Raw genomic sequence first — 11,843 nt, 5'->3', positions numbered from 1 at the left:
CTATGGCTGAAATGATGATGATCACCATTTTGCGACACAAGGTTAAGAATATTTCAATCCGGTATAACAACGTAATATCAGAGACGTAATAAAAAAAGAGATAAAACAACTTTATCGGCCATTATCGTGTACAGTCTGGTTTGTTGAATCTTGTGACTGTATTAGAATATTTGCTTACGTTGTACAAAGTTATTTGCTATTTTGATAAACAGAAATGTGATTGGTGGTTAAAGTGACACTACAAGACGTTGAGTTTTTTGTTTAGTGACTTTGTCCTTTAAATTGTCAAGTAAACAGGGAAATTATAAAAGAAAAACGAAACGGAAATTAGAAAGGAATTCCATGAATGTTATGATAAATTGAATTAACAAGACCTTTTTAAATAGATCTGACGTTCTTAAGTGCTGTGCCAATAATTTATTTAAAGTAACGCTCGATTCTAATTTGAATTTTTAATTTCGTAAAGGGAAATGGTAGAGTATAATAATATTATAGACAAAATATTTATAAAACTCTTACTCTAGTGTCATAGTCAGTAACAATCCAACCTTTATCTAAAAAAACGTTTTCATTTATAACTTTTTCCACAACACATCTAAATAATTTCACCCGCCCAAATCAAAATAATCCATTCATGTTAAATTTGATCACCTACCAAACCTTTATGAGAATAGTTTATCGGAAACTAATTTCGCTAGCCAAATCGCATTATAATAGGTATTGTTAAATCCAGTTTACGAAAACAAAATTAAACATCCATTCTAAATTAGATGTTCTATTATTTCAAATCAGTATGTCTATCGAAAAGGACTGGGACGGCCATGTTGCTTGTCATAACATTTGTCGCGATCCTCAATTGTTTTTACGCCACGGAAATTAGTGATTGTCATAATAAGAGGTACAAATATGTGCAGACGAGGTACGGGACTGTTAGGGGGCATACTGTGAACAATGACTATATCGCCTTTCTTGGGATCCCGTATGCAGAGCCTCCGACCGGGAACAATCGGTTTAAGGTTAGTTTTCTTTTGTTATTACTATGTCAATTATGATGGATTCCTTTCCGTTGGTTTTGTAAACAATGTCATCACACAAACGATCTTTAAAATTCACGAATTGTAAGTTAATTTGTTTAATTGCATTAATTTCTGATTTTTGTCTTTTATTATGTCATTATTATCTTACTATTTTGAGTCATTAATAACAACTTGAAAAACAGGTTTAGTACGATCCAAAAATATGGCATTTAACCATGTAAGTAGCTGACCTAAGTCAACGAACCAATGTTTTAACATGTCTATTGTTTTATCCACTAACAAATCAATTAAATTAATTAAGTCAAAGTTGATCACCTTCACTATCGCAAAAATAAGTATTATTTCGTACTTTGGAGAACACGTCGTCAACCACGGAAACAATTTATGCGTGAAAGAGTTACTCCTCCTCACTAACTTTCGCATTTATAATATTAGAATGATTACTTTAGGCAATACAAATTAACGTAGATTAGTGACTTAATTTAATCTGACATAATAATTTCTCATGACATCATCAGTAACACATGTAGGTACGAGTTTAAGTATATTAATTATTTGCAATGAAGACATCCAAGCAAACTGGATGTTACGTTGGTAATTAGGATTGGCATGTGAAGTTATTAAATTACCAGTAAACTCGTCACATGTGTGATAATTACCGTTCTGGTAAACATGGCGTTTGTTAATTAACGTGTTAATACTGCGACGATATTAAGTTAAATCAATTTTGAAATGTTGATCTACAGCTTAACAAATTGTAAACAAATCGTTAGTTTGGTTTATATTGATTGTAAATTACATAGAGTAGGGGAGAAAGAAGAGAGTTGTAACATTGTCGATATTCAGCAACCTATTAATAGCTATCAGCAAGCAATAGTGCGTGTTTGTTAGCCCGAGAGTTACACTAAAGAACGCGCACTGTTACCAGCCGGTGTCGCTAGTAAGTAGTTAAGTTTAAAAAAATCGACAATGTCAGAAAACACACAACTCTCCTTGGTTACAACTCACCTCGGTCTCCCCTAAACATAATAAAGCTGTGTACCCACTAGTGGAGATGTCAGAACCCAGTAAATTAGGATAATTTACACAAACAACGTTTGATGTCACTTGAAGGTTTTGTTTTTAAAGTCAAGTGATTGATTTGATTTGAAGTTAAATTTAAATTTGAAGTTGACTGGCAGAGAATGCTACCTGGCATTAAGTCCGCCACTGTACAGTTTTATGTGCAAAAGTATAAATAAATAAATAAAATAAAAAAGTAATATAGTAAACGACACGTTTATGCAATAATATAAACGTGTTTACGAATTAGTTACCAATTTCCTGTGCAAAAGAACTTAGTTAAATTTCTCTTTATTTTTCAGGCACCAAAACCTCCCCAGCCCTGGACAATCGTCTACGATGCCAACCGCACCACAAAATGTCCCCAGAAGGGCGAAGGCGAAGAAGACTGCCTCGTGCTTAACATCTTCACCCCCATGATAAGTCCCGAAACCCCTATACCTGTTTTACTCTACATCCATGGAGGATCCTTCATCATGGGAGCAGGACCAACAGCAGGCGTTGAATATCTAATCAAACAAAACATCATAGTTGTAACAATCAACTACAGACTTGGAGCGTTAGGATTCTTATGTCTAGGCATAAAGGACGCTCCAGGCAACGCAGGGTTGAAAGACCAAGTCGCTGCTCTGAAGTTCGTCAGAAATAATATAGCCCAATTTGGGGGTGATCCCAAACAAGTGACGGTATACGGCATGAGTGCGGGGGGCGCGTCAGTCGAATACTTAATGCTCTCCAGCATGAGTAGGAGATTGTTCCATCAAGCGATTATAGAGTCTGGATCAGCTACTGCACCTTGGGCTTTAGACCGGAATCCGTCTAACACAGCAATGAAAATCTCAAGGCTTATGAACGTCCCAAAAACAGACTTTGCGAAGATATTAGCTGAACACTACAAGGGAATGCCTGTTGAGCTATTGACCGAGATGACGTTTGAGTACTACAATAACTTGACGGATGGCACATTTGGTTTTGCTCCGTGTGTCGAAAAATACACAGGCGAGGAACATTTTCTAACGAGAGCTCCTAGCGACATTCTGAAAAGAGGCAAATTCCGAAAAATACCAACAATGTTTCTGTTCTCAACACTGGAAGGACTGTACCTTAGGAGCACGGAATATTACGAACTGAACTACAGAGAAAGGATGGAGTCTAATTTCCTGGAGTTCTTGCCAGCGGATCTTATCACACAAAAAGACGAAGTCAGACATGAGATAGCGGAGAATATAAAACGTTTCTATTTTGGCAACAGATCTGACGATATTGTGGTTCAACATTTGAATTATTTTGGGGACAGTCTAATTTTGCATAGTCTCATGACCTCCGTGGAGGCTCATTCTAAGTGCAATCCAGTTTACCTGATGGAGTTTGCTTATAAAGGCAAAATTGGTGGATACGATTATTTTTACGAGAATTCGAACGTGGCTGGGCACGGCGATGTAGTAAAATACGCCATTTTGAATAAAAACCCCAAGGAAGAAGCCGACAAAATAACGGTTCGTAGAGTATCCAGTTTAATAGGGAATTATGTTAAATACGGGTAAGTAGAAACCAACTTTTTAACAGCCCTCTTTGTCTTCTTTACTCTTATACCTACTATCGACACAGCCCCTGAGGTCACCCTAGTGACAGATTTAATTAATCACCAGTCTGAATACATTTTGGTTCAATCGATAGTAAAGTTCTATGGAACAGTTGATTCTTTTGTTTGTTGCAAAATACTAGCACATATTCCAAATACATTAAGGCTGAGTTGCACCACCTAACTTTGACGATAACCGGTGTTTTTTGTATGAAGTTTGACAGATTTTTGACGTTTGTCAAAGTTAAAGTAAGGTGGTTCAACCCAGCCTATGATGCTTGTGTTTAACTGTACTGATTGTACCTATACAGCCAGTTTGCTTCCTAAAGTCATAATAGTAAATTATTTTCTACAAACAGGTTTTAAAAAGCCCTTACACGTCAGTATCACTTTCACCCTGCCACTACTTCGGAACAATAAATGGGTCAAAATTTACATCTCTTAACCATCCTTTTTAGCAATCCAACACCATCCGTGACCCCATTACTACCCATCCGATGGCCAACAGTCTCCCGGGAAAATGTCACCTGCCTCTACCTGGATCGGGAGTTCCAAGTCTTCAGCCACCCTTACTGGGACAGGAAAACCTTCTGGGACGACATATACAACACGTCGAAAAGAAAGAAGAAACACTGAAGTTTGTGTTTTAGTGTTTATTACATTTACGCCTGTAGTTACAAACATTACTATGAAATCTCACAGTACTGCATGGACACATAGGGTTCCAAAAACCTATTCATAGACAATACTTGAGTCACAGAATCACAGAGCTTTATTCAACGCTGTGAGTTCGACTTCGCATAGCGTTGCTGCTTCACTTAAGCAAGCATCGTTTGTGAATACGGGCGTTAGAGTTACGTAATCGAAATTATGTTAAGTAGCCAATCGTTTTTGTTGATAATTTTTGTGTAAATATTCGCCATTCTATTCGCCGTTCTTATTTAGATTCGCCAATATTATGTCTGTCTGCAATGAACAATTTAATTTGACCCACTTGCCGAACTCTGCACGAACTGAAATTATACATACTTACTTGGATTAAATAGGATATCAAATCAATATTATGATGTCAAATAGTTATTTGTGTTTATCAACTGGTAAAGCTCGTTAGTATTTTTATTTATTTAATTCTGATGTTCGTTCTTATTACACACTAATGTAGGTATAAGGTAAAACTCATTCATTTGGCTAAAGTTGCACCACCTAACTTTAACCGTTAACGATAACCGGTGATTTTTGTATAGAGTTTGACAGATTTTTGACGTTTTTTAAAGTTAAAGTAAGATGGTGCAACCCAGCTTTAGCGTGTAAGCAGGATTGTTATTGTAATAATATTGAATCATCACTGCACTCAATATTGACTTGTCGAGAATGCTGTAAGGCATTAATTCCACTTATTGTACTTTCTTTATGCAATGAAGTTCAAATAAAACTTTCTTCTGTCTTCAATTTATCTACGGCATAAGAAAGTAGGTACATCATACCTACCGCCAAAATAACAATCGCTCTCCACGACGCTTCCGCCAGTGTTTTTATTTCTTAAACTTAATTATACCAAATGGACGATATTTCAGAGAAACGGCACGCTTGTCTAATGCCCTGCCATCTCTCAGGTATTACATATACATTTTTATGAGCTCGCAGACATTTATTCCTGGATGGAAGCCAGCTGGGAGCGGTGCCTCAAAGTTTTGCGTTTCGTGATGCAACTATGGAGATCTGAAAACTGTTTTGGCGACCTGCTCGCTCAAGTTCTGTGTGGCGTAAGATTTAGTTTTTTTGCGGCTACGCCCTCCTGAATTTCAGTCTATCACAGAAAGATATACTTAGTGTATGTGACCCAGGAATTATGTAGTTTTCTACTGGTGACATTATTTTCAAAAACCTTTCTCTTCTCTTTCTTTTCTTATGAAAAAATGAAAAGTGATGAGTAGGTATTTAAACCACCCACCCACTAGATAGACAGACGATCTCATAAAGGTAGCAGAAAGGCGCTGGATACAGGCCGCTACCAACCGCCCTATCGGGGGATACCTTATGTTCAGCAGTGAACGTTCTGTGGCTGAAATTATGATGATAATTATGAGTAGGTAAGTATCTAAATGACAAGAGTGCATGGATTTTACCTGCCAAGTTTGCACTATTGCATAAATGGTAACATCTCTATTTATAGTTTTGATATACTCGTAGCATTTTAGATAGATTTATTATAGTCTGGTCTGCGAGCACGTAGAATTTTGTCCAATGACCCCAAGCTACCCATCCTTATCGCTCGCGCGTAATTATATTGCTGTCGTGCGACGGGCGGCCGCAGTGAGTGTGCGAGCGCGACAAAATTCTATGTGCTCACAGACCGGGTTTTAGTAACACAAAGATTTCCGATGTTAAATAAATAAACAAGACATAAGGTTAATTTGTCTATATTTTAAACCCTTGTCTAACTTTGTATTAAGGTAATAAGACCGGGCTGTCAGGGCACGTAACAAATATTTATAGCAATCCGGATGCGAGCCCAATCTGATTTCTGAGACCCTATTCTGTAAAACGATGCCATTTCTTCAGCTCTATTGCTCTATTTGTCTTTTTTTTTGTTCGACGGTGAAGGTGTTGAATTGACTCGTGATCCGAGGAACGCGGATTCATCTCTGCCGCCACTCGATTATTCTGGTGAACCCACTCGTAACACAAGTTTAAGTTTACCACGAGAAGTTAACATTTTCTTTAAAATAAAAGTTTGATAAATAATTTAAAACACTAGCTAGAACGAAACCAACGGTTATTTGTCTGAACTTTTTTGAAAATATACAGATTTTTATTATGTGAGGGCACATAATAAAAAACTGTCGTACAAGTTGTTGCCAAGTGCCAACTGAGATTGAGTTGAGAGCGTGAAATAGCCATTATTTACGTGCCTAATATACAAAATTAAACACGACAGTACCATATACACCTACTTGGATTGTGACAAGCACACAAATGCACTGTCCACCCACCAGTCGAGAGACCACCTTAAGATACGTTGACGACCACAAGCTATTTCTTTAGTGAATTGCAAAATAACTAAAAACCTCACTGCAGAATAGAACCCCTGGAAGGCAGCCAGACAGCGAAGATATATGGTGTAAAGGATAACCCATCTCGTGACTGTCTCCATAGGAAACGCCGTGGACAGCAAAACAATAGGCTACATTTGCAGACAAATCAAGTGTGCACGGGGCCAAGAATTCTGACTTATGTAGAAATGAAGATTACAATATTTCGTTGTATAGTTACATAAAGACGTAGACTTGGGATAAGTTACCTACATCAAATGAGATAGATACAGCTATGAGTAGTAGGTACGTAACTAGTGTCCTTACGCGCAAATGTCTTTCGCGCTAGTTTCTTTCGCCCAAATGTCTTTCACGCTAGTGTCTTTCGCGCTCATGTCTTTTCGCGCTAACGTCCGTTCGCGCTAGTGTCTTTTCGCGCAAGTGTCCATGCGCGTAAATGGCTTTTCGCGATAGTGTCTTCGCGCGAATGTCTTTCGCGCTAGTGTCTTTCGCGCAAGTGTACCAGAACCAGTCAATAGTTATTATTTCGAAATATTGAAGTGAAAGCCCTATTTTACAATTAAATTACATAAATTCTGTGGCCATTCTGAACTGTCTAACTGACCGAAATAAACACAAAGTACACGGCAACAACAAACGCTAAGACGCTTAAAATAAGTTAATAACTCAATTACATGTGGCTTTGACTTGTGTAATAGTATTAAAGGTGACTAGACTATTTTTCACACCTTCTTATCTATAACCAGTATATATGAATGTGTTCATTAATGTTACCTAACAGGATTTCTATCATATTTTTGGTCATGTCCCACGATCGTATGCAAAAAATATTTTTATAGAAATAGCTCACCATTCATTCTTGACTCAGATTAATCTTAATGTGTAATTTTTTTTTTTTTTTTATGCTAGACAAGGCAGGTATTTGACCGCAATCGCACCTGGTGTTAAGTGAGATGCTGTCTAGGATGATACATATCTGTGAACATGGACCTATAAAAAAAGGCGGACGGAACTCGCGCTACAACAAAACTGTGACGCAAAATTTTGGCGTTTGTCTATTGTGTGAGTGAATTTAGGGATGCCATGTTAGCCAAAACATTTTACCCATTTATTTTAAGAAAAACATAGATCGGCAGCTGTTACTTGGAAATGTAGACAGAATTATTCCGTGCCATTTTAAAAGGATGAAAGGTGAATGCGTTGAGGTAGGCGCGAAATTTTCAATGTTCAAATTTTCTTACATTGTTTGCAAGTCAGTGTGTCAGGGTATGTACATAATGTTGATCAAAAATGATTCACGCAGTTACAAATTACGAATCTTGTGTACATTATAATCATAATCTTATGCATCATCAATATATTATTATTATCTCTGATAGATTTTTTTTAACATACAACCTGACACTGACTTGCAATCAATGTAAGAAAATTTGAATTTTGCAGTTCCACATTTTTGGGAAGGATAAAATTTGCCTATGAAAATATATCCCATTAAAACACAATTATTATGATAAATTATTTTATTTCAATAGTATGCGTAATAAATAACTAAAAAGTCCTAAAATTATTATTAATTTCCCATATTTCGGGTAATTTTCCCACGTAAATAACTGAGAACACTGGTCTTTGACGTAATATTTTTTCGAGTGAATGACGTTTGATTTCAATTAATTACAATATTTTAATGTCGGGAAATAAGTGATTGGATTATTATTTTGCCTGTGAAATGTGATTCCTTAATTTTTGTTTGTTCGAACAGACCAGTTTTTACACAACTTCATCACACAAGACATGTCGTATTCGTGTTGTTTTTTCGCTGCTTAAATGTGTCAACTGTGTGAAGTTTGCACTCGAAGTGGTGTATCAGGGTGTGAATGTGTGCGTGCCGGCCTGTACGTACAGGCAAGCTGTTGTATCCTAATGTCACAGTATTTTGTTGATGAGAATCCGTCCGACTTTTTTTATAGGTCCATGTCTGTGAATAAACATTTTTTGGATGAGACTCTTGACTTGACATCACTTGTTTGCCAGTTTGACTGATTGTGGTGAACTTCAATCATGTTTGACTGATTGTGGTGAACTTCATCAATGATTTTTAAAAGTTTCTAGTGAAGAATTAAGCTACTTACCCATTTTTTTCCACATTTTTGTGATGGCTAGAAATATCCCATTCTCATTACTTTTTGAACAACCCTAGTAGAAGTTTTTTCGTTTACCAGCAACCCACAAGTCCTTTTCACGAGAAAACAGCTGAAAATCTGATTTTGAATTGAGTTCTAAGCCACGTTTCAGAATACCTACCGAAATCTTTTCTACTAATATTTATATAATATCTGAATGTATCGAAGCGATATTACATATTGCGATACCTTCAGATATACTTCATTGCTCTGGCTGGAGCGTAGCCAGGGAACTGATGTGGTGAACGGGGAAATCGTAGAAACTGAAAGTCACCTACAAAACAGTGTTTTAATCACCGTTAGAACATTAACTAAAACACTGTTTTGTAGGTCGCATTGGTGCACGACCGCACTGTGACACAATTTTTATGCTGAAAAAATTATCTAGTCTAGTACATAGTAAAAGTCTTTGGCTAATGATGTTTGGTAATACTGCAATTAAGCCAGGACCATGGGAATAACATGCCTATGCTCAAATAAAAGGCTTCGAAGAGTTTAAAGAAATTGTTTGTAATGAAAAGTTCGCTGCCTACTGCTGTCTTTACCGAAGACTATAATCCGGGCCTTTTCAAGGCGAGAGTGAATAGGCACTTACGGGCAGATTAATTATGTACCATCCTAGACTGCATCCCACTTAACATCAGGTGCGATTGTGGTCAAATACCTTCCTTGTTATGCATAAAAAAACTGATATGTCTAAAATACATTGTCTATGCTTTTTCCCTTCTCTGATGTGGAAGATATTTTACAAGTAGATATTGCTTGTACTGATATATTTCTACATTGAGTAGATAAAGTGATCACGGTTCTTATGATTTAAGTTGATAAAAGTAACTTTCTTCGATATTTTAGAAAAGCAACCGCAGTTCTACAAGTAGATAGTGGTGACACAGGTTCAGTTAAAGACACATATTTAGAAAGTCTTTTTCAGAGTTTCCAGTTTGTTCATGACATAATAAGTAAAAATCAACCCGATATTATCCAAAAAGAAACAAATTACGTTCTCTACAGCATATGATCAGGCACTACTTCAGATTTTTTCCAGTCCCTAACCGACACCGGCTATTGTCACTCTAGATTGCTAATACTATGGGTTTTGGATACTTAACTTCCAATTTAAACTACAACTTTAATAATTACCACTATTTAAACGAACAATAATTAAATACCCAGTTAACGCGTCCACTGACCGCACAAACGGCTGATCTTGACACGTTTCGTTTTAACCTATTTGCAGCCACGAAAGAGTACAGTCAACAACACATCAACCTACAAAATCGACCTTATTGCAACTGAATAAGATGCCAATGTTTAGCTTGGTATATTGTTGTTTGTACAAAATAAAACTATAGGATTAAGCGGAGAACGTGTTAGCCAATGTAGGTCAGATTAACATTAATTAGATTGTACTGTGACGTGTATTGGGTACAGGATTTCCTAGAAACAACTCTGTAAATGGGAAGTTATTTATTTAGGTAATGGTCGGGTAAAAAATTGTTTAGAATTCATGTGACTTTTACAAAAAATTCTAAGAGTGGGTTGCACCATCTTACTTTAACTTTGACAAACGTCAAAAATCTGTCAAACTCCATACAAAAAACGCCGGTTATCGTTATAGTTACGGTCAAAGTTGGGTGGTGCAACTCAGCCCTAAGACTTCTTCTTCCACCTTAAAGTATAGAAAAGCATTTACTTATATTACTAATGAAAATAAAATACCTATGCTATGTAGATTTTAAAATGTGAATTAATTCATGTTGTTAGTGTTTTGAAATTGTCCATTTTGTACTTTTGTTATATCAGAACTCTAACACTCGATGACTCATTCATTTAAGTTCGTAGGCTAGATGACAAAATTTCAATTATTTATCCGTCAGACAGATAATTAGAAAATACTAGAGTCATATTTTTTATTTTCTTTCATAATTAAATAACAACAGTGCTACATCGAGTTGAAATGGTGCGATACGTCACGCTTGAGTAGAATTTTTACTCAAAAGTGACGTCATGCGACATTTCAACTCAATATAGTACTGTAATTATTCGATTATGGAGAAAATTAAAAAAAAATAGTCTTATATTTTCTAATTTGACGGACGGACAAATAATAAATTGAAATTTTGTCATCTAGCCCATTTTTGGCGTTCTAGGCTTATTTTTCAGGGGGGGCCTGGCCCCCTAAAATGTCATGTCACGGGGTTACCAGAGACGAGAAAAAATTAAATGGAAGAGATTTGGGTGGTTGGATTTCGTAAAGCCTCATGTTCACATATTTTTCCCATAATCGCTTTTTACGACATCCACGTTACTTACAGTAGATAAATACGCCTTTTTATCGGCACGATATGTAGGAAAAAAATATCACGGTTATATTAACCAAGAATTATTTCATCAAACAAAACGCGTTGAATCCACATTGCATTCACATGCAGCCAGAGATAATATTTGCTCCGGGCCCCTATCTGACCCAGTTAGTCTTCCCGGATCGGATTTATTTATTAAAACTAGCAACTAGTTGGCGTGTCAACTAGTTAAAGTTAACGCTTCCCTTCCATTCCGATAAAACTGTAACATATTTGCATAATATTATGCTTCGATGAGTTCATAATTGAAGATGAAAGCTGGTAACCCTTTCGGGGGACTGATCATTTATGATTAAGTTTAAATTGCACCATTCCAATTTGTATATTTATTGTATTTATGTCACTTTCGTGAGGTGTGCAATGAGGATTAAGTACCTATTCAAACGCGTAATTCAAGTGCGTACCTTTGCGTTATTTCAAACATAAATTTCATAAAGTTCAATCAAGTGAAATTTCGATAGACAACCTTCATTTTTTTGACCAACACAACCAACTTTCGAATTGACTTTCTTGATTTACTGATAATGAAAAAATGAAGAAAATTAAAAGAAGAAGGAAGAAGAAGG

At 36.3% G+C, this 11,843-nt stretch overlaps 1 protein-coding gene across 1 annotated transcript; it reads left to right on the top strand.

The window, feature by feature from the left end:
* The first annotated feature begins 553 nt into the window (after positions 1–553).
* LOC135080351 (esterase FE4-like) lies at positions 554–5,451 on the top strand. The gene is made up of 3 exons (XM_063975002.1): positions 554–1,016; positions 2,402–3,639; positions 4,140–5,451. Exons 1-3 carry the CDS (start codon positions 771–773, stop codon positions 4,315–4,317), a joined length of 1,662 nt encoding a protein of 553 aa, XP_063831072.1. The 5' UTR covers positions 554–770; the 3' UTR covers positions 4,318–5,451.
* The last annotated feature ends 6,392 nt before the right edge of the window (positions 5,452–11,843 follow it).

The sequence above is a fragment of the Ostrinia nubilalis genome, chromosome 18, assembly GCF_963855985.1.
Source record: "Ostrinia nubilalis chromosome 18, ilOstNubi1.1, whole genome shotgun sequence".
Classification (NCBI taxonomy): domain Eukaryota; kingdom Metazoa; phylum Arthropoda; class Insecta; order Lepidoptera; family Crambidae; genus Ostrinia; species Ostrinia nubilalis.
The sequence above is the reverse complement of the archived record's forward strand: the minus strand, read 5'-3'. Positions and strand labels throughout refer to the sequence as shown.